This window comes from Nymphalis io, chromosome 14, assembly GCF_905147045.1.
Source record: "Nymphalis io chromosome 14, ilAglIoxx1.1, whole genome shotgun sequence".
In the NCBI taxonomy this organism is placed as follows: Eukaryota; Metazoa; Arthropoda; class Insecta; order Lepidoptera; family Nymphalidae; genus Nymphalis; species Nymphalis io.
In genome coordinates this window covers 8,153,168-8,177,536 of record NC_065901.1, presented here as the reverse complement: position 1 = coordinate 8,177,536, position 24,369 = coordinate 8,153,168, and the positions used below count along the sequence as shown (strand labels likewise).

At 30.4% G+C, this 24,369-nt stretch overlaps 4 protein-coding genes across 6 annotated transcripts in view; 2 read left to right on the top strand and 2 right to left on the bottom strand.

The window, feature by feature from the left end:
- The window catches only part of LOC126773157 (probable phospholipid-transporting ATPase IM), a 65,318-nt gene extending 51,291 nt beyond the window's left edge, over positions 1-14,027 (bottom strand). The window contains exon 1 of the mRNA XM_050493797.1: positions 13,887-14,027. The gene's annotated coding sequence lies outside the window, so the exon portion shown is untranslated. The remainder of the gene's footprint in view (positions 1-13,886) is intronic.
- The window catches only part of LOC126773166 (cytochrome c oxidase assembly protein COX16 homolog, mitochondrial), a 141,071-nt gene that overhangs the window by 48,241 nt on the left and 68,461 nt on the right, over positions 1-24,369 (top strand). The window lies entirely within an intron of this gene.
- LOC126773165 (methyl-CpG-binding domain protein 3) lies at positions 14,457-18,670 on the top strand. 2 transcript variants are annotated; one of them, XM_050493808.1, is made up of 5 exons: positions 14,457-14,798; positions 15,342-15,491; positions 16,426-16,591; positions 16,825-16,969; positions 17,307-18,670. In XM_050493808.1, the coding sequence occupies exons 1-5, from the start codon at positions 14,677-14,679 to the stop codon at positions 17,471-17,473; spliced, it is 750 nt and encodes a 249-aa protein (XP_050349765.1). In that variant the 5' UTR covers positions 14,457-14,676; the 3' UTR covers positions 17,474-18,670. The 2 variants fall into 2 exon arrangements, with proteins under 2 accessions (XP_050349765.1, XP_050349766.1); XM_050493809.1 differs by lacking the exon at positions 15,342-15,491 and having other exon boundaries at positions 14,459-14,798.
- Positions 19,101-21,006, bottom strand: LOC126773160 (GPI mannosyltransferase 2). 2 transcript variants are annotated; one of them, XM_050493803.1, is made up of 2 exons: positions 20,854-21,006; positions 19,101-20,778 (listed from the first exon to the last, which is right to left on the bottom strand). In XM_050493803.1, the coding sequence occupies exon 2, from the start codon at positions 20,770-20,772 to the stop codon at positions 19,174-19,176; it is 1,599 nt and encodes a 532-aa protein (XP_050349760.1). In that variant the 5' UTR covers positions 20,773-20,778; positions 20,854-21,006; the 3' UTR covers positions 19,101-19,173. The 2 variants fall into 2 exon arrangements, with proteins under 2 accessions (XP_050349760.1, XP_050349761.1); XM_050493804.1 differs by lacking the exon at positions 20,854-21,006 and having other exon boundaries at positions 19,101-20,276; positions 20,489-20,621.

Genomic DNA, 24,369 nt, shown 5'->3' with positions numbered 1-24,369 from the left:
ATGAAAACCTAACTATTTATAATCGTTATATAAAATTATTAAAAGTATAATTGGATTAATGTTATTCAAATAAGGTAATTTGTAACTAATGACGGAAATTACTTAATTTAAACCAGTTATTTTTTGTTTACTATGCGTTGTAGTTACAATATTGTATCCCGCATCCCATTTATTTGGAGTCGGTGGACTGTGCCCTTTCTCTTTCATTAATCTCTATCTTAACAGTGTAACTATAGGTACAAGGGACATAACAATTTAGTTACCAAGGTTTGCGGCGCAACCACCACGGGAACAGTGGGGGGAAATATGGGGCTCGCCGGTGTCCAGGGCGCCGAGTGCGCCCCGTACATCGTATACCCACTAAAAAACCAGCGGTACCCTTTCCGTCTTAGCGAGGAGTGCCACGGGATCGCTTTCGCATGCTACCGTGACGCAGGGTCATAATCTCCTAATATAAGCATTCTCGTCGAAAAAATGTTTGTATAAATAAAAGCTCAAGAAACAAATGGTCATACGAATGACAAGGATTGTAGGCAGACTATAGTTTTTTCACATTAAAACATGCTCGTTCACAATTCTATACTGTTTATATTTGTAAGACCAAAGTATAATTTTTATTAAAAATAATCAATGGTATAATACGTATGTAGAAATCAGAAAAAGTATGACACACATTTTCGTTCTACTTTCAGCTACATTAGATGCGTATTCCTTGCTACTTGATTGTATAAGGCGCGGTACCGCTTCGACGATGCGGTCATTTCGACGATAATAGGGCTATACCGATAACAAAATCAGAGGAAAAACGGCACACTGATAGAGTAATGGGACTTGGTTGAGTCGTCTGTTTTAACAGCCCATCAGATTTCATGCCTGTCAATACATGACATGAAATTTATTTATGAATACCGCCCGTAGCCATTTATTCGTAGTTTTGGATCAATAGATACGACTGAATTCGAGCTGTCATGTTAATGTTCTTTGTCATTACCGCCGAAAACTCTTTCTTCATTTTTTGATTAACATAAAAAAAACTGACCATTTTTCTGTTTGTTAGTTTAACTTTTATAGTATTTACGTACTTGCTTTTACATTATAAATCAATTTAATTAACGATATATGCATATTGTATATTGTAATTTAGATTTTATATGATTGTTCGTGTCTACCATCATATTATTATCTTATTTTTCCTTCTCGAGTATATAGGTATAACATGTCCAAAAAATATCATGCCTTTTATACTTATTGTTAATTCTCTTATAATATTTATTTATTATAAGTATAGTCACACCTATATATATATGTATATATATATATATATATATATATTTAATTTATTTAGATTCACACAAAACTGTTAAAACGATTGACATAACATTTTCATAAAATAATAACTTATATACTTTCAAAATAAACATAGGGTGTATGTTCGTTTAATAAATCAACATCATATATAACATGATTTTTATTTTCAGTTATTGATAATGATATGGTTTGTATAAGTAAGTCAACATTACTACATTAATTTATAGAATTAGCTTGATTTAGGGTCTGCGTGGTATTAACCTGAACAGATACAAATACCAAAATAGTTTCAAGTCTATTCTGTATTTTTAAGTAATTGTTACAGTTTCGTATAGACCATTTGTCTATCATCAATTTTATTTATCTGATAAAAGTTAAGTTTCGTTTGAATTTGTTTGTGAATTTTATAACATACCTATAATATTCAAGCATTTACGTAGGTGCTATGACGATACCGTAGATAATTGTACCATTAATTTTAGTAGATATAAAATTTATACCTAGTGTTTCCTTAGCGATATGAGTATTTAATCGATGTATATATCATATAAACGCTATTACTTTTTAAGATGTTTGTCCAAATACGTATAAACCTATGTGATCATTTCGTGACCTTTAATAAATAAATAATTACTACATATTCTTTTCAAGTCTTTTTTTAAGTTCCTCGATTTGTAACGGTGTATACAAATTCAGTTATATCACTCGCTAAATCAACCTATTAACCTAAGTATGTATTTACAAAAGAAAAGTAGTATATGTAATATATCAGTTGTCTGGTTTCCATAGCACAAGCTCTGCTTAATTTGGAATCAGGTGGCCGTGTGTGAATAAAGTCCCAGGATATTATTATTATTATTATTCATTCTTTTGATGCCGGTCAAAAGAAGAGAAAATGGGAAATCAATATTTATTTTTTTATAATAAAATGTCAATCAAGTTTTTTGGAAGACGTAATCGCCATTTTTTCGAATCCATAATGAATACCATAGATCTTCAAGATCTCGATTCTAGCCAATAATATTGCATCAATTCAATGTCAAAGTTGTTTATTTGTGAAAACCCCACATACAATGTTTTATAATATCTGTAATCTGTATATATATTTTGTCTTCGATTACGTTTCCAATTTTATAATATACTTTATTCCATACATAACATGTAAAACAAATTTAAGAATATTATTTAAAAATGTGAATATTTAAATCGGTGACCGGTGACATAACGCCGTATGCGATAAAACTGACCTGATGTTGCTATGCAAGTAGATGAATGATCTGCGATGTCTTTGATCTGGCATATTGGGCCCATTGTGATTATCTTAGAATATAAGTTGACATAATTCTCTAACTTATTCTATTTCATGGCCGTAATTTTGTTTACTTAGACTGACATTATATATATCATTACATATCAACGTATTTTAATCATTTTTCTTAGTTTTAATTGAGTAGTACAATTAAAGCAATTTTCGTCAATATTTAATGTATCAATTAAAGTTTGAAATGTTAATAGTTTTGTTTAACACTTAATTATACGTACCAATAATAAAAAAGATTAAAATTGCCCAAAGAGAACTACGTATAAATAGCATGCTATTATACATGCAATCATGCAACATAGATGAAGCGATGTTTTCCAGCACACCCAAGAATTTAAAAATATTAAACAAATAAGAAGTAAACACATACAATCACGCAAAGTCCAAATTACAAGTATTCCTTTTATAATACATTTGTATATTAATTCAATGTATTATCATCAAAGTTTGTGTAATGCTGCAGAGCGCTATATATATGTATGCAAAGTAGCAGATAGATGTTGTCATGATGAGTTTGGCTTTCAAAGTCAACAGTATTACAGTTTTGCGCCATCAAATTCGTACTACATATTTCACACTGCATTAATTAAACGTAGAAAATCGCGTGACTAGATTTATATAAAATTGTTGTTTAAAGTGTTTTTAGAGTTATTAGCTACTTATTTCTGTTTAAATAAAACAATAATTACTTAAATAATATTGTAAATCAATGAACATAGATGGATTTGCCATTTAGCGGCAGTGAAATCGTTAAATCCAGAATAATGGCAAACATAAAAGAATTAGGTCGATCCTCAGCGGGTGCTTTGGGGGTAGATTTGGGCAACCCTGTCATGACAGAGATTAGGGTGGACTAGGGTGTGTCGGCACCGTGAAATGTCGCGCCATTTTACCGCACGATGACGTCACGGGCCACTCCTGACATTTCGACTAAAGCAACAAAAGCCCTACCTTCCCTCACTACTGATAACTGAAAAACCTTAATAACTTCAAGCTCTTTGCTTTATTTGCACACGATCGCGCACCACGGCGCTTTGGCCGTCCTATTTTACCTTGGCATTTACAAACCTTAGTAGTTCTGAAATTGTGTCGAAATATTTTGTCGAATACAAAGCAAAATCTTTGCAAGTGTATATTTTTACAGGTAATGCCCTCGTAGGAAAGAAAGTTATAATCAGGTGAAATGACCAATGGTCACAACATTTGGGCGTTGTCCCATAAATGTTAAATTGCCTAGTTTACATCAGCGTCTACGTCATTTTGTAGCGTAATTCGTTGATTATAACAAACTGCTTATGAGAAAAGTGTATATAATGTGAGTTTACGTCTGAAAATTATATTGAAATCGACTATATATTTAATTACTCACTAAAATCTAATATTGCCAAACATCGTATCGTACCCGAGAAAAGTCAAAGCGGATACGGGTTATGTGTAATACTTGCATAATATTAATGCTACTTACGCATTGCGTATTTACTTACGCAATAATACATATATAGCAGAAATATTATATAGCAGATGGGTTTTACTCAGTCACATGAACATATCTATATTATATAGAAAGCAATAAGGATTCTTTTTTTTTTTTTTTTTATAGAATAGGAAGGCGGACGAGCATATGGGCCACCTGATGGTAAGTGGTCACCAACGCTCTTAGACATTAGCATTGTAAGAAATGTCAACCATCGCTTACATATCCAATGCGCCACCAACCTTGGGAACTAAGATTTTATGTCCCTTGTGCCTGTAATTACACTGGCTCACTCACCCTTCAAACCGGAACACAACAATATCAAGTATTGCTGTTTTGCGGTAGAATATCTGATGAGTGGGTGGTACCTACCCAGACGAGCTTGCACAAAGCCCTACCACCAGTAAATTCAGAAACGTACGACTCGCAGACTGCTCGCGACTTTTTGTACTTTAGGCTAATATATTTAGGCTGTTTCCTAATTGTTTATACCATTTCATCAGAGCGTATATAATGAAGTCTATTATTTTATTTTTATAGATACACAATATGAAATTTAAACTTTTTAATACGATAAAACCGAACGATAACTCAAACCATATATTGGTAAATGCTAAATGAGTACCCACGATACAGGATTACCTGATGTAGTGTAGGTCGCCAACGATTAAAATTCAAAAATTTTGAAGTTTTTCTTTGTTTTTGTTTAATAAACATTTTTCATTTTCATTTTTTCACGATCCTCTTAATCATAAATATCGTATATCGACTAAATATGTTCTGTATTACTATACATCGTTTTTTTGTAACCATACAACAATAACAGTTATTTAAACTATAAATTAAAATTTACAATACCCATGTCATCGTAAAACACGTTTTATTTTCTAAGGACTTATAAAGATCGATCTTAGAACTTAATCGAAGATTCTGGGCTGAAACTTCAAAACCGGGAGGGTACCAATAAGTTTTCATAGGCTTAATTTGTATTTAAGATTCGTCTCGCGATGACAGGTGAAGGAAAACTTCCTAAGGAAACCTAAATGTGTTTAAATCCTGTAATTAGGTGCATCCACCAATTCGCATTAGAGGAGCAACGTAGAAAACGAGGGGCAGACCAGAAGACCGTAGAAATTAAGAATGTGTTTCTTCAACTTCTTACCTATATAACGATCCTTATAAACGTCCTGGTCACATAGACATTGTTTTATACAAATGAATGATACATAAGAACTTTTCAACTTTTTAAAGTGCTTCTTTGTTTTGATCTACAATCATTTTTTTTTTGTTACATTTTTATCATAATAATTGTAAAATTGCCGTTAAAAACAATATATTTTTAACAGGCTATTTTTAAATATGGTATCATTAAAAGTCCAAAATATGTACCTGTCAACATTACATGTGACATAAACTGACTTTATTACAAGTATTTTTAATTACAAGTCCTCTTTAAATTCTTTTCCGTTTTAAGTGCCCGAAATACTGATAGAAATTACCTCACGACATACTTAGTACAGTCGTCAGAAACTTTGTTTGGAAAATATTGGAATCTCTCAAAAATTAATATTGTATGTGTGCTAATATAATTTTTTTTTCGTGTGTGAAATAATAATGAAACTGAAAAAAAGCCGAGATGGCTCAGTAAATAGAATAAATTATCAAATACTGGTGGTAGGGCTTTGTGCAAGCTCGTCTGGGTAGATACCACCCACTCATCAGAAATTCTACAGCAAAACAGCAATACTTGATATTGTTGTGTTCCGGTTTGAAGGGTGAGTGAGCCAGTGTAATTACAGGCACAAAGGACATAAAATCTTAGTTCCCAAGGTTGGTGGCGCATTGGCTATGTAAGCGATGGTTGACATTTCTTACAAAGCCAATGTCTAAGGGCGTTTGGTGACCACTTACCATCAGGTGGCCCATATGCCCTACTTTATATATATAATATATATATATACCTTTGATAAAAAAACATGATTTAGATGAAACACAATACAATTACAATCAGAATAAAATGTTCTTTCATCTCAAAAATCGATAATTATTAATGTAATAATAATTCTTCGATTCCGCATGGTGGCATTGTATCGGTTTATTATATCGAATTGAACCACACAAAACTATTTTAGACTTAACATCAGAAATCAATCACTTCATGAAAACTACATCATGTATACGATAATATTCAATTCAAAATTTGTTTACAGGGTTTTGGTACCAAAAAACAATTAAATTTACAATAGGTGTGATTGCTATATTGCTTAAGAACATTAAATTAAATGGAGAAGAGGACAGATGTGATAAACATCTTAAAAGAAAGGTACTCTCAACTGACCGCTGTCTTTATTAACACAGTTTAATAACATTCATTAATCTTAATTCAACTACTACGAGCAGAATTAAAAAGCGCTTTAAAATAGCTTTATACTTGTACTGAGTACTAATGATGTTTGATAATTTGAACTCTTTTAACTATACCTACGTTTCTAATCACCGATAATAAGGAAAACGAGGGTAACGCGCGCTGCTCTAAGCAATAGCGATTGTGTTACCCTATGCTAATTGGAAGAATAACATAGGTTTAAATCATTCAGAACTATTTATGTTGAAATTTTAATAAGATTTATCTTCTTAGAGTTTATATAGAATTTTCCAACAGTATTATGTAAGGAGCTATCCGCGGTTCGTTAAATATTAGGTTTTTGGGTAGTCATGTCTACGTATTCCCTTTTTCTTACGACATATCGAAGAATTAGTTCCCGCAAATGCGTAAAATCAAAAAGTCAAAAATAATATCACAAAACATTAACATCGCTATTTAAAAAAAAAATGTTTATATAGTTATATGTTTACAGGTAAAGTTACGTTAGTTAGATAAAAATATTATCGAAATCGATTTTGGATCACTTGCCGATAACTTTATATGATAATATCATAAACATATGGGAAGAATAAACGTGGGGACTTCAGTAATATATACATAAATAGTACACACAGTAGATACGCCTTTATGTATGCACCTTTATATTTTTTTATTTCACTAATATAATCTTTATTTTTATTAGATCACTAATCTAATAAAAATTTATGTTTAGGTACTAAATAGGTACTAAATTACTGTATAAAAACAATTGCACTATACGGAGCCTTTGAGCGGAAATTAGAAATGGCCGGAAGATGGCCGGTCATGACAGGCCATTTTAAAATTTAATTTTATTGTTAAAAATTTAGTTACCAAATAGTTAAACAAAGGAACTGATTAGTACTAAATAGGTACTAAATGCTGGTAGTATTTTAAAGCTGATCTGTCACTTTGTACAGTCATTCTCAATCGCGCATAATTTCATAAGCGATTCAATTCATTCAAATATGTTGTAATATATCTTATATGGATATGGATTAATAATGCGTGATACTCGTATATAAATTTAACTTATCTTACGGTTTATTTTTCCCCGTTTTTTTTTTTAATATAAAAATGGTTACTAGTTCTGGGACTTGCTTAGTGTTTTTTTATATACTCAAATAAAATTTTGGAATGCATTCACATTGAATAAGTTACAAAATATTCTAAAATATCCAAAAATCAAAATATCTAAATCCGCATCAAAGTCAAACTACTTCTTGCAGTTACCAAGCAATTAGACGGACGCGAAAAGGTGTTTTTATAGTATTGAAATAACTGTAACATATGTAACATCTAAATTGTAGCAGGTTTTAACCAGGACAATTAAGTTTTATTTACTTAAGAGAGTTTCCTTCAGCGCGGGAAAACACGGTGGTGTCGCACGGCTTACCAACTGTAATCCTATATGTATATTCTCAAGTCGCATTTATTTTATTCATTGCTACATTCAACATTTGGCGAAAATAAGTTCAAGGTTCTATGATGACATTGGCTCCACAATCTTAGTAAATTATTCAACAATCTAATTGATTCACGCGTGAGAGTACTTGCACCTGTAACTTGGCTGATGTAATACCAAGTTAAAGTTCAACATAATACTATATACACAATGATTAATCATGATTAAGAATCCCACTAAAGATTTTCAATAGAATCGGGAAATAGTAAATTTACCTGTAATTACAAAAAGTAAAAAAAAATATAACTATAGTTTAATTTAAAATTTAGGAAATAAATAAAACATTTTTAGTCTCTAAGTTATAACTGCCATCATACTTTTTTAATTTTTTATTAAGGATATTCTAAGGCCTCCTCCCTTTTCAAGGAGATGGTTTTTGAAGTTTGTTCCACCACACTGCTCCAATGCGGGTTGGTGGACGTGTGGCAGAATTTCAGTGAAATTAGACAGATCAAGCACGAGATGAATTATAATCACAAATTAAGCACATGAAAATTCAGTGGTACTTCTCCGGGTGTGAACCCACGATCATCGGTTAAGGTTCACGCGCTCTTACCACTGGGCCATCTCGGCTTACTGTAAGGATACTCTCTACTAACACAGTTGCTTTTTTTACATTATAATAATACTAATATGACAATCTACGTCATTGTTATTAAATAAAGGCGACTATGATATACTATAATATGTAATGAAATAAAATTCTAAAGAATGTCTAACTTTCTAATTCAAATAGTCATAGGAATGGCAGCTCATATGATAAACAGAAAAAAAAAGTATTATTGTTTATACTTAAATTTGTATGTATACAAATATTTATAGGCATATCATTTAAAAAATACACATACAATAAATTACTCTAATTTTAGAATTAAAATATTGGAGGCTCTCTACTTGGTAATTTCAAAACATTATAAAACATACCGAGTAATCTATGTTATAAAAAAAAGTTAAGCTATCACAAAATTACTTTTGTTAAAATTAGGTATTTACGCACGACGACGACTCGATCGGGCTCTTGAGTTTACGACACATCTTTGTCTTTGTTTTTTTGTTTGTATAGTTGATAGTTTTCTATTATTTCGTTTATTGTTTTACTTTTTTCTCAAAAAATTGTTTATTCAGATAAGCAATTCAATAATTAGGGAAGGCTGGCAGACATCTCAAAAACATTTTAATGAATTTACTAATAATATTTTTTTATACCCCTCCAATTGAACATAAAGATTATGCTAGGATTTGTGACAAAAGCCCAAGATTCGAACCTGGGACTTTTGTGCGGCTCGTAAACCGTAGTGCTATTAGTTCTAATGTGGTTATTAGCTTTATATGTTTGCTTTTTGTATTTTTAAGAATGTTAGCTAAGTATTTTTATAATTAAAATTAATCATTTTGCTTGATTTTGCTCACATTTATTTATTAAAAAACATAATTATAGATCTTTTATAAATTGTCTACAATAGGTACAGTTCACACTATAGTTTGGCGTGGTGTGGCGTCCAAAAATTCGGCAAAGGTAGCACGGCTACCTCTAGAAGCGATCGCGCTGTGCTGAATTTGAACCCCCTACGCGTGTAATTTTGTAGCATTTTAAAAGTTGTTATTATATTTTTTTTAGAGGCTTTTAATTACATATTTCTTTTAAATAATTTAAAAAAAACTTTATGAAGTATCGTTAATTTTGGTATAATTTTTTCTTAATAATTATTATTTATTAAGGAGAAATTCACAAATATTTGGGAGCGTTTTTAATATTTTTTTGCGTTTGAATGTGCTTTCTTTTATAATTAATTAATACACATATTAAAACTTGCAGGCCGCTATGGACTAAATCATTATTTAAACTATAGTATTAAATTTTTTCCATTCAAATTGGCCAGTACTGTAATTCAATCTACGAACTCAAAAAAGTGCCTTCGCGCATTTTATGTAAAACTTTCTTAGGAATTTTGTCTTTTTATAACTAGCTAAACCCAAATTAAGAAAATTGAGGCCGCTATGATGTATACTAATAACTGTTCTTTATTTTTCAATATGTTCAGTCTTTTAGTTTCTCAGAATACGAATATTTAAGTTGACCGTTTAAAGAAAAAATGACGGTTGAAATGTAATAGCGCTTTAAAGAAAAGCATCTTTGAGGAAACTTTGTCAGTATACTTTATGACACATATGTCCACCATGGTGACGAGAAGCATGGTGCAAATCCAAATCCAGGTAGTGTGTCCAAATTCTTTTCTTTAACAGAAATATAGCAGGGCACTATAGTGGGATTAATTTATTAATTATATGGATGTATTTTTATAAAATATATTTTTTATACAACTAATTAATAAAAGTGTCTATAGTGCAGACACAAAACCAAGAATATATTATATAAAAAGTTATTGTAAATTAATAGAAAATATTCAATAAAAAAAAAAAACAGTAACAGCCTGTTAATGTCCCACTGCTGGGCTAAGGCCTCTTCTCCCTTTTGAGGAGAATATATAAATATATAAATATTCAATGCTATTAATTAATTACTTTTTAAAAAGTACACATCATGATGATGAGTATTGTATATTTTTTCATGGAAATTTACATCATTAATTGTTAATTACGCCTAGTATATTTGCATTTATGGTTATATAAAAATGACTAACATAACTAAAAGAACATGCTATGCCACATTCCTAGCTATGCCATGTCTTCTATGTCCTCTTATTTGTCTACCATTCATTATTTGCATGTATTTGAGGCTATCATAATTTTTATAACTATTACGACAATAATCTTCGTTGCCATTGTATGCAGAATTGGTAGGCAAAATTCCAAGACCCCTCTTTAATCAAACCCCACTATTTCATAACCAATATACCACTTGTTTGGTAAATTAAAAAATATATCTATGGCATATCATCATTGTAACAGTGCATGTCTAGCTTATAAGACCATATACTGGATCACATCATTTAATTAAAAAAAATTTTAGGTTTTTCTGCCGAGAAATTCTCAATGAAAGCCTCGCATGCATGTAAAGTTGCTGGTCCAGTGTCTGAACTCTTTCTATTTGTGTCAGATTTGTCTAATCGGAGTAAGTCAGATCAAAGAAATCACTTTATATAGAGAGTGCACTTGTATTTGCGTACACAATATCATCATATTATGCACAGATGGCTAATATCCCTTGAGAATGGGCCACAGAAGACATCTTCATCATTTTGTACTTATTTGGCCTAACTTAGTGGCTCTTTAATTTTTTTTTTTTATATGTCCGGGATGGCAAATGACTCTACTCCACCTGATGGTAAGTGATAGTAGAGTCCAAACGCGACGAGGGCCAGTACAGTCGGGAAGAATGTGCTGTACTAGCCATCACCGCCTTGCCGGCCCGCAAGATGCCTCTTCAAGCCTCGTTTGAAGGAACCCGGGTTGTAAGAGGAGGGGAACACATGAGCTGGTAAGGAATTCCATTTTTTGGTAGTACGACAAAGAAAGGAGTTGCCAAATTTCTTTGTGCGCGATGGAATTGATGTCACAGTTAGGCGGTGACATCGAGAACCAGCTCGCGTGGACTTAAGAAGGAAGGGGGAAGCAGGAATTAGAGAGAATAATTCCTCAGAGCACTCGCCGTGATACAGTCGATAGAAAACGCTCAGTACTGCTATCTCGCGACGCAATTGTAAAGGTTCAAGGGTGTTTGTGACCTTTACGTCGCCAATAATGCGTACTACTCTTTAGTTAACCACAGATTTCGCTGTATCTGTCATTAGTGATAGAAGAAATAGATACAGCATTGTTTATATAACTATGCAACATTTATAAGCAAGATTGTTAATAAATAAACATTAAATGAGATAGAAGCCATGGAATTATACTTTATTAAATTAATGTTAATTTTAAGTATTGATGAACATAGTTTAAACATATTGGATGTCAGTTTATTAGCACGATAATTAATATTTATTTGTATTAAATAAGATATAAATTTGCTTTAAAATACCTTATATTATTGAGCTGTATATAAAAACTTGATATAGTTACTCTTTGCAAAATTGCAAATGTAAAAATATGTAAGTTTTATGTCTAGAAAGAAATTTCAAATTCCCACTTTCTATAATAATTTGTTGTGAGAAAATATTCATTGGGCTACAATTAAAATTATTGTTTATACTTAAAAGTAGTGTTTACTTTTAAGACTACTGCCTGCCTTCTGCCTTGTCTTGTTTAAGAACAGCATATATTATACTGAACTACATATACTGAACAGATATACTTGGACATTTACTCATTGTCAATATCTTGTCTAGATATACTATACGTTTGTATAGGCAATAATTAATTATATTTTAAACTTTAAGCGATTATTATCTGAAAGTACAGTAAGTATTTTTTGAACAGATCTCTAAAAACCTAACACTTTTGTCTTTACAATATTAGTATATTACGTTCTTTATTTTCGTCATATATAACTTTTAAATAGATGTATGTGTATATTTATGTATTGTAATTTAGTTTTAGAACAGTATTTTCTTTTCTTACACATTTGGTAACAGTAATGTGATTCATATATGTAATTCATATATGGATAAACCTTGCATAGTTTGAGCAAGAAAACATGGCTTTTTTTATCCCAAACATTTTTTATCCCAACAACATGCATAATCATTCACTATACCAACTCTTTAAGCCAAAAAATGCTATATTTGTTAAGTTACAGAATTAACATAAATATCTAAGTTCTACTGACAATAATTAACAAGAAAGTCAGTAGTTACCCTTTTTCTCAAATGAAATAACAATGTCAACTAATCAGAACAATGAATCTTATTATTGCCATATCCATTGTTTTAGTAACATAAAATTAAATATCCAGTATAAAATTATCAAAACTTGGCTCTATAAGTAAACTTCGACTTCTCATATTTATACAATTAATGTAGTTTTTTTTATGAAAGAGGGAAACTGATGGAAAGTAACTACTACCGCCCATGGACATGTGCAACACCAGAGGGCTCACAGGTACATTAATGGCCTTTAAGGAATGAGAACGCTCTTTTCTCGACTTTTAGCAGATATATCTGTTGTTATGTGCATAAATACTATTATTGCAAACATATTGTAATACAACAGTAAATATTCATATTTACAAAAGAAAATAAAATATTCTGAAGGGAATCTCGACTTCCAAAATTATATTTATAATCTGTAACATAGATTATTATACACTGAAAACATTTTTAATATCTATAGAATTATCACAAGCTAATATGTCGTAAGACAAGACTATGAACATCAACCATAATAAGTAACAGTTAATAGTTTAACTTTTATAAGTGCAATTGCTGCAGACATGAGTTTACCTGTATAGAACAATTAATGGGGACTCTAGCAAATAGCAAGTCGCAATTCCTTCCTGAAAATACTATTGTATTGTTTACATTATGATTAAAATTTAAAAGAAAAGCTGTTGTAATATAGTTGTTAATAATAATAAAATATCTCAGTCTATAAATCCATCTAAAATTCTTAATTTTCGTTATAAGTATGTAATGTCTGGTCACTTGTAATATTAACTTGTATAGGACAGCTACAATACAAAATTAAAGCATATGCATATAGCCAAAAATAGAAGTTATTTCATAAATTAATGAGTGTTTATAAGCTTCAAATTCTAGCGAACACCCGGTTACAACAGGTTGGTGGCTATATTTTGGCGACCTAAAAATAGACATATTGTATCGTCATATTAAGATAAATGTAAACTTTCAACTGAAATGTGAAGTTTACAATATAATATGATTACGTATACCACATGTTGTGTACAGTGATTTTGTATATTTTTAAAAGTGAAAGTAGAGGCAAAAGTTGACACCTGTGTTTATTGAAAACAATTTAATTTTAGCTAGATAATTTTCTAATCAAAGATACATACTGTTTTGAATTTCACGCCATAAACACTATCACAATAGTTATATTTTCTTGTATGCAAATATTCTTATATTCACTTATAACGAACTTACAAATCCACAATCACAAATCCACAATTTGCACAAACTGACTGACAAAAAATGACAAGTGTGAAGTAAGCAAGCCATAGAGACTAGACTACACATATATTGTCTACTACTAACTGCCACGTTCAGAAACATTTAACGGTAACCTACCTACTAAACGCATTAAACACGTAAACGTTTAATTTTAATTAGCTTGTATATCCTGAATTAATTAACATAGCGGGAGCACCCGTGGGCATTGTTATTACCTTTTTTTCAGGGTTTTTTGCCCAATTGCAAAAAAAAATTTAAAATAAATAAATTAAACAAACCTAAACAAAATATATATTAATAGAAGCTAATAACATAAGCAAAGTGCATATAACATTTATATACTACTTCTATATTTCAAAGAGAATAGAATCACTTATACCTCGAGTCACGACTGTCACAACTTACAAATGTCACACTTCCCTATTCTTCCTAAGTTTAATTAATCTGTGGGAGTTTGGTGTCAATTAATTTCCCGAGACATACCTTTAGGCTATAACATATAGTTTTTTACGTTTACTTATTCAACTTATTATATATCTGCATTTTTACACTTCTTGTAATGAAGCTGAACTTGTATAAAAATACTTAAGCGTTGATTATGAATAATAACTGAAAAGCAAATCTTCATTTTGCTTTTATTTTTGGCATAAAGGTTTAGTATTTTTATACTTTATAATGAATATTTCAATAGAAAAGAAAAGATCAGATTGTGCAGCACTACCAAAAGGTTGGCAAAGAGAAGAAGTTATAAGAAAAACTGGGCTTTCAGCAGGAAAAGTCGATGTATACTACTATAGGTAATTTGTGTTTTTTTAATAACATAAAGAACACTAACACGAGATTTGTAATAACTATATCCTATAATAAACAATAAATCTTAAGTGATGCTAAGCAATAGTTATAACCATTTTAAGTTTATATTTTTTTAACAATGCATACTATATTTTAAAATACATTAGTCTGTTAATTAAAAACTGATACTTTTGATATAAAACTGATTTATTATTCATGTTATGTTATAAATGTAGTTCATTATCATTTAATAATTGACTGGTTCACAAAGGCTGATGTCACACAGCTATTGGATTAAATAGTAAATAGACACAACTTTATATTTAAATAACATAGGGTGAATTATAATCTGATATAGACAGCCAAAACAAAAATAGCAAAGTCAGTTTCATGCATATATAATGTAGGAATTCACATATAAATTCCCATTCTAGCCAAATATTTATCTGACCATCCACAACATTCATTGCTAATAATAATTAACATGACTAACAGTATAACAGCTGTTTATGGCTGACTGGTCTGTGGTGACAATGAATTTTCTGCAGCCCAACAGGTAAAAAGTTTCGCAGTAAACCCGAGCTAGTTCGTTATCTCGGTGATAGTGTGGACTTGTCGTGTTTCGACTTTCAACAAGGTCAAATAAACACAATGCTCCTGTGCAAGGTCAAGAAAGCTCGAGCGCAGTTTGACTACAGGTTCCCACATGTGTCATACCTTCTCTCACTGTGTCTGTTGTGTTCATTAGTGCAGTCCTGCTTTGTGTTACATTTGTAAATGCTCTTTATCCAATAGCTTTTGTCTGTGTACCTTAGAAATAAATTGAACCTACTTCTATTGACCTACATTTTAGGCTTAAGCTTTACAATGATGTTATGAAGTTTTTGTAGTTGAATGTATCCTTTAAACGCTAGCTTAATCTCAGAAGCTTAATCACCAATTTGTAATTTTTTCAACGTCATTGCACAATATGCTTTTTTTTTATGCAAGCTTTTCATAAATATTTTTTTAATTTTTAATTACTATTGAGACTTTAAATATTTTCCTTCCAAAAATTATAGGAATATTTATTTGAATAATAGTGTATTAAAAACAAAGTAATTTTATTTATATTCTACAAAAAAAGTGCCTTTCAAATCTGATTTGTATAAAAGTAAATCAAACCCAAATTGACAATATGTAATAATTTCTTTAAAATAAAAGGTAGCCTCTAGCTACCTCATATATTTTGTACAACTTAATTTGAAACTAAACAAACACACAACTATTTATATTTCAGTTGGCCAAATTTATTACCTTCATCCTTCACTGTATATAACCTAAAGTGCCTAGATATCATTTAGCATGACTAATATTGCATGTGAGAATTCATAAATTCATTTATTTTGTTCATCTGTTAAGTAGGCACATTCTTTGTTATTGCCCTGTGTGACTTGTTTTATTGTTAGTAAAATAAAGAAATAAAAGAACTTTAATAATAAAAAACTATTTATATTTATTTATATGAATGATAAAATTTTAAGTTTTTTAAAAAGTAATAATAAAGTAATATTTGCTGTGTCTTTTATATACGAAAAAATTGAGTCTCATATATGAACCTATTTAGTAATTAATTTTGTAATTTATACACAGGGGTGTTCGATCAGATGCTTCGCTTGTTCCTCCTATACGTCAAACAGCTTCAATATTTAAACAGCCAGTGACTGTGTACAAGACTCAGGAGAGTAAAGTCAAAACTGATCTGAAACATGGTACTCAAGAAAAACCTAAACAACTTTTTTGGGAAAAGCGATTAGAAGTAATCTATATATATTTTTTGAATTATAGTACTGTACAACCACTGAAAAACAATTAATAAAATCACTTATGTCTTAGTTTATTATTTAAAAAGTCGAAACAATAATATATAGCTGTATAGATGACAATTATTTCTACAATATTACTTCATATTTTTACTTAATCAAATCAATGTTTGCTAACCAAAAAAATAACTTCAAATGTCAACTCATACTTACTAAACGCACATTACAGGGATTGACTGCATGTGATGCAAATGGAGTCATTGGCACAACATCCTTGCCCAAGTATATAAAGCCCTTGGGTCCATATACATCTGATGCTACAACTATACAGTCTCTAGCTACAGCTTTACATGTTTCATCACAACCAATAACAGGTATGTATAATTAAAAAATATAACAGCTAGAAATAAGTATTAAATAAATTTTATGGATTTTATCATTCCGCTCATTGACGGTAAAATATAAGGTATACTTCTTAGTGTTAATCTTAGAATTATTTACTACCTTTATTTACTCGAACTTTAAATATTATTATAAGTATTTACCCATTTTAAATATATAATTACTATATAAATCTATATATTTTCTCAAACAATTAATTATCTTGATATGTGGCATGCAAATAACATTACAGTAGGTTAGTGTTTTGAAACAAGAGAAAATAATATTCTTTTATTTAATTGAACTCTGGTAAATTGTAACCAATTACAGGTCAGTCTGGTTCAAAACAAACAATAATGGAGAATCCAGGTGTTTTTTTAAACCCTGATCAACCTTTGATAGCGGCAGTTACAATAACAAAAGATGACCTCCGGCGTCAAGAAGAGCGGGTAAAGCGGGCTCGCCTACGACTGCAAGAGGCTCTCGTGGCTGCATAGGGGCACGCCGGCGACGGGGTAGACCTGACCTCCGCCGCCGATTCGCAGGAAGCTGACCCCGTCGAACAGATGCTGCCAGATTCCACCGCAGACTCACCTAAACCTTCCAATTCGGATTGCGTGGTCGATAGTACTAGCTAAGATTATTTAGGTTATAAGGTAATAAATGCTAAAAATTAAATCATAAGTTTTAGCAATAATTTTTTACTATCTTATTTCGTTCTAATTTATATTGTAGCATTTCTAGCATTTATAGATGTAGAAATAAATATTTTATCAAATTATCTGTATGTAACTTGCAATATTAACATGAATCTTCAGAGTAATATAACTCCTAATTTAAGAATGAAAATGATTTTCTTGTGAGTAAGCCGCATACAAGCAACTAACAATGTGTGTCAAAATTATCTTGATTAATATTTTCATTTTTGAGATTACATTTTTAAAACAAGAACACAGATTTAGACTTAAGGCGAATAGTCAAAGAGACAAATGTTTGGAAAGGTTAAAAATAATTTATTGATAAAAAGGCTGGAGTAATGAACATTTGAATATTAAATATTTGCTTCTATTATATCTTTCAAATAATTTGTGATATAAAACTGTAAACAAAAAAGGTACTATGGTTAGGATAGAAAATCGATTGTGTGTACATGTATTGTGTACAGATTTCTAAGTGAGTAATAATAATAAAATATGTTTGATAAAAATAATTGCATTTAATTTATTTTTTTCTTTAATTAAGCAGTAATTTTTCAAAGCTAAATTTGTGAAATAGTGAATAGATTTAAAATTTTAATCACAACCATAATTTAGAAAATGGAAATAATATACATATTTTAAATAATAATGATAAAATTAATTAATAACATTAATCAGTTACAATACAAAGCTTAATGTAGTCTAATAAATAGAGAAATAAATCCTATTATGTTGTAGATATTTGAAGGACTAGCAAGTATGTAATTGGATATGGCATGCATCAGAATGACTACAAAGAGACAGATCAGCTTTAAAATACTACCAAAATTATTTATTTATACCTATTTAGTACTAATTAAAAAATTATTTTTTTCTGTCAATGATTTAGGTACCAAATATTTAAACAAAGGTACTAAATTATTACCTAAAGGTACTTAGTGTATTTTAAAGCTGATCTGTCATTATATACATTCATTCTGATGCACGTCATTCTGGTGCATATTTGAAAAAGATACACAGAGAAAAATTACATTTTATGCTAGTGTTACATAATTATAACTTTGTGCTTTAATTAACATGCTAAAAATGTTTTATCACCTCGTTTTACACATCTTATTACTAGAGCAAAGTATGACTAGAATTTTATACTTAATCTATTATAAAAAAATTAGCTAATAAAGCCAATATTCCGTTTATCTATCTATAAAATTTTACTAAGCAATTTTTTATATAATAAACAACCTCAGGTCAAAATGTAAAATGGACTCATTTGAAAAGGCCCCATGCATTATTAAACTCCAAGCAAAGAGATTTTTAACAATTGTACTACTATCATTAAAATTACTACACTAATCATCACTCCTTATGTCTTATTCTAGAAATTAACTAAATATGTAATGATATGTAAGAAATTTTAAGAAAAAATCTTTTAATACTTGAATAATTATAGAATTATAATGATATGTCGTGAGATCAATGTAAAACTGTGAATTAGATATTTAAGTCCATGGATAGTAATTAGAAAATAAAATTGTACCTATAAGAAGATACCCCAGAAAGTAACATTGTATCAGTCTAGACTGAAAGTCTGGCATCCGTCTTGATATTATAAACGTTTTCCACTTACTATACATATTGTCAACACCTTCTAAATTAGCTATTGATAAATGGTGAGAGGGTACTCTCTTCCCTATGCCAATTCGACGAAAATGTTCATTTATAGTATTTTGGTCCGATGTTGGTGTAGGACCAACATTCATTTTACTAGAACATATCCAATACAAAACTGGACTAGCAGAGGCTAGAAGTCTGGTTGATACCTGTATGTGTACATACATAAGGCAAAATACAGTTAAAAATAACACATGTATTATATATACAAAAAGGTTAGGATCATTGGCTCCAAAACCTTTGGGATGTTGTTTTTGTTTATTTATTTTGCTTGAATATCCAAAATTAAATACAATTTCTTTTAATCCTAGACGACAACATACTCTAAAATTGTTTTTTATATATGACATACAGTGATATAATATTATAAGAAGTATGGGTGCTGCAAGAATAAAGTTAGGAATCTGCTTTATTTTATAATACTTTAAAAAACCAACATCCCAATAATGACTTTGAATATAAGAATAAGAAATAGGTAATGAACTATTACACCATGGACTTTCAGCAGTCCCTGGTAATATAAATTCTGTATTAGTTAAAAATTCTGGTAAATTATGGTCACTGTAAACACAAAATTTGAAGTAATTATAAATTTGTACTAATACATAAGGAATTACTGCAATAACCACAGTCAAAAATAATGCTACACAAGAAGTAAATAATGGCAAAAGTAAAAATGGTAAAATTAATCTATGTTTTAAAGTTTTATATTTGTACATAATTTCTGGTAATGTCTTTTCTATTACATTTTTGAAGCTTGCATACAATATGAAACCTAAATTTACAATACCATTTGATCGACTTATCATAGAGAATCCAGCGGGTAATGCAGCTGTTATATCAATATTAGCAAATCTTAAAGTTTCATTTTCAGTACATTTATACATTGTATAAAAAGACATTAATGCAAATAATGACTCAGAATAAGGTGCTGAAAAAAATATACTGGCTGGATTAACACAGTACAAAATAACTGATTTGTATGCTCTGCATTCACTTCTCAATATTCTTAAGCTTAGCCTATGTAAGATATCAGCTGATTTTATAAATATTAATAAATTAACAATAGTTGCAGATAACAATAAAGTACTATGGAAATTTAGAAAGGAACCTAATATACTATTTAGAGTGAAGGCAACATACCTTGTTATTAATGGCAATAATGGAGAAAATGCCAAACAATTTTCATATGTGTATCCATATTGTGCAATGTGTATAAAATATTGAGCATCCCATCTTCTAAAGCCGCCTAATAGTGTATCAATAATCACATCCCCTTTGTTTTTACGCAATGCTGCATCTTCTGGGCTTTTAAAGACATTTGCATCATGGTCTGGTATAATCACATTTCCAACAGCTTGAAGAAAAATGATAAAAACTCTGGTACTGAATGCGAACCACAATATTTTCTGTCTCGGAGTATACATTATTTTCTGAAAAATATTTGAAATAAAGTTAAATATAGCTCGTTAAAACTGTACTTTAAAAATTATTGATTTTGAACTAACCTATGCAAGATCATAAATCTAGGGAATTGATCCCGCATATACAGAGCATTTATTAAAATATGATGTAAGAATATGCATTACACTCGTATCAAATATATTTATTTATACATTTATACAAAATATTTATAATTTTTTTAGACAACTTTTCGTTTAATTGATTGATCAATGAGAATTTAAGTTTAAGATATGTCAATGTCATTTTGTGACTTAGACATATTTATTGTATGCAGTCTGTGCTGTGAGTGTGACGTAGACAGAAACTAATGGACACAATGACGATTCGTTTCTCACTTACACAATTAAGAGAACGCAAACGACGTTACCAATTTTTTAGACAGAGATACAGTTATCACATTTATTGTCCTTTATCGTTTAACCCGTTTTATCAAGGCCAGCTAATCTAGTTGCGAAACAAACTTTGACAGTTGTTTGATGTTAAATTTTTGCTTATTTTTATATTAGAAAACGATTCGTATCCAGTAAGAAGACAGAGAAATAATCCTTATATCATTTCGAAGGTATTTCTTGTTGGTGAATTGACGTATTATTTCATGTAAAAGCGATAGCGAGAAGAAAATTGCCAGCGTGTGTTTTCACGCGTAAGTACGACGGTTTTCTCCCTAAATATAGTGTCTCAGTGATAATTATTTATGCCATAGCATGACGGATCGTTATGTCGCATTAAAATCTTGAAGATAATAGGATTTTTTCTAATTTTTATCATTCATAACCTATAATATAATGTAAATGCTGCCAGCGTCAGTTAAAAAAATGCCCCGATTTTCGATAAAAATGTTGACTCGTCGACAATATAAAAATAAATACAAAGTCCAATAAAAGCCTATATAATTTAATAAATATATTATTTTTATTTATTCTTTCTCCTATTTGTAATTTTCTCATAACAATATTATATAATATTTTTCTTTAATAAATATTATGCATTCCGAAACAAGAGGTTAACATAGAAAGATCATTATCTATTAATCATTTATTTCAGTGTTTTAGATTTCAACACCTGAAGAGAATGCTAATGTAACTAGCTATGTCCGCGGTTTCACCCGCGTATAATTAAAAAAAAAAGCAGTCTTTTTATATTTCAGTATATTCAACATATTTAGATTTATTTTCGTGGGATATTAGTATTTATTCGGTTTTTGCCGCACCCGAATTTAGATAGGGCAACATGCAATTAGAATCATACAAGAGAAAACATCATTCCCTTAAATCTATTCCGATATATTTGAATGTCTTTCCCTGTGCTTTATTTATTGACTGCAAACGATAACTTCACATTAAATTGTGTCTTTTTAAAACTTAAACGTAAATCTGTTTTTATTTTAATCTTTGAAGTACTCATTATCGACTAAATGACTAACTGGTTCATTTTTCGCCCAGAGAATCGGAATTGCGATTCAAAGGGGAAATGCTGCTAGCATTCTTGCCACCATTCCATGCGGTCAGGATTTGTACTATTTTTAATTTTATTTATATACATTTAAGGCTTTACTTCACTTGTCAAACTAACCTACTAAGTATAAATTTAACAAAACCATGAAAAAAAGTTATACGCGGCAACGAAACGTGATTCCAAAACATTGTCTGTTAAACGGCTTAAGCGTATGTATGAATGATAAGCGTATGGAAAATGGGTAGACTGTGAAACAATCAGAATTTGTTTTGAAAACTCATCACAGCCAACTTACGTCTATGCATATGCATATGCATAGACGTAAGATATAAGATATGAGTAGATTTAATCTAACCTTAAAACTGAAATCCCTTCATCTTTCTAGTTTCTCATGTTTCGGATTGTTGGAAATTTGGACATTTTATAAACTTTTTCCTAAAAAATTGGAGAAACAAGTAAATACACAGAAAGGGGCGTAGTACTGGATCCTATGGTAGTAAACGCAAAAACATATAGCAACATAGTGAAAAAAACGAAAGTTAGTTGTGATATAATCAATGACTCTGACGAGGAATTATCAGGGAATTTTTAGCTATAACTAAGAGGATAATAATATCCAAGCAATCAATTAAGGAAAAAGTTTTAGATGTTATTGAGACCATTTTCGATGAATATAAGAGGTTTATAAAGAGTTTTTTTTTATGAAAGAAACTTAAAAGATATTTACAAGTATTATGGATTATTTAAGTAACCAATAAGATTAACGACTCATGGAAAAAAGTGGTTCTAATAATTTTTCAATGGAATTTACGAAGTATTAAGCCGAAATTGTTGAGTTTTCAAGAAATTTTAATTCAGGAAAAGATTCATATTGCTCTTATAAGTGAAACGTGGCTGAATTCTGATGAAAGTATACGCATTCGTGATTACAATATTGACAGAAAGGACCGAAGGGATGGTTATGGATGCGTGGCAATTATAGTGCACAAGTCTGTTAGAAGTTCTGTAAGTCAATTAAACTACAACAATAGGGATATAGAAGTTATTAGCATTTTTTTTTTTATAGAATAGGAAGGCGGACGAGCATATGGGCCACCTGATGGTAAGTGGTCACCAACGCTCTTAGACATTGGCATTGTAAGAAATGTCAACCATCGCTTACATATCCAATGCGCCACCAACCTTGGGAACTAAGATTTTATGTCCCTTGTGCCTGTAATTACACTGGCTCACTCACCCTTCAAACCGGAACATTTAGCATTTAGGTACATAACCGTAAGATTGGGAAAATTTATTCGATTCGTTTCCAAGTAAAACAATAATGCTATGATGTTCATTATAGTCATCTTCTGACATTAATGCACATCATAGCAACTGTTCGTGTAACTGACGAGAGGTGTCATAGGTGTGGAGGATACGCTCTCAATAATGGGTTCATTTCTTTAAATGATGGTTCAATTAAGCGAGCTAGACTGGTCAACAGTAATTTGCAACAATCGTCGCCGGATGTTACATTTTTTTCTTTTGATATATCTGTTAATTTTGATTGGACTGTTTTTAATAAAAATTTAGGAAGCATATTTTAATTAAAGTAAAGACAAGTTCGCTGTGATATTAAAATGTGTATAAAACGCAATTACAAAAAGATTGATTGGGACACTTATAAATAATTTAAATGATGCCTTCACCGAAGTAGAAAGACTGACATTTAATAGCAACGTGCAGTTGATGTATAATTTTCTCATACAGAAGATAAATAATGCTGCCGATGCTAGCATTCCTTTTATTAAAATGAATACAAACACAGAGTAGTCTGAGGGACTAGCTCGTCGCATTTGTTTTGTAACGACCTTAAGCGCCAAGTTTGTAATTATGCATCAGAGTAGTCTAAGCGACTAGCTCGTCGCATTTGAATTGTAACGACCTTAAGCGCCAAGTTTGTCAATATGCATCAGAGTAGTCTGAGGGACTATCTCGTCGCATTTGTAATGTAACGACCGTAAGTGCCAAGTTTGTAGTAATGCATCAGAGTAGTCTGAGGGACTATCTCGTCGCATTTGTATTGTAACGACCTTAAGTGCCAAGTTTATAATTATGCATCAGAG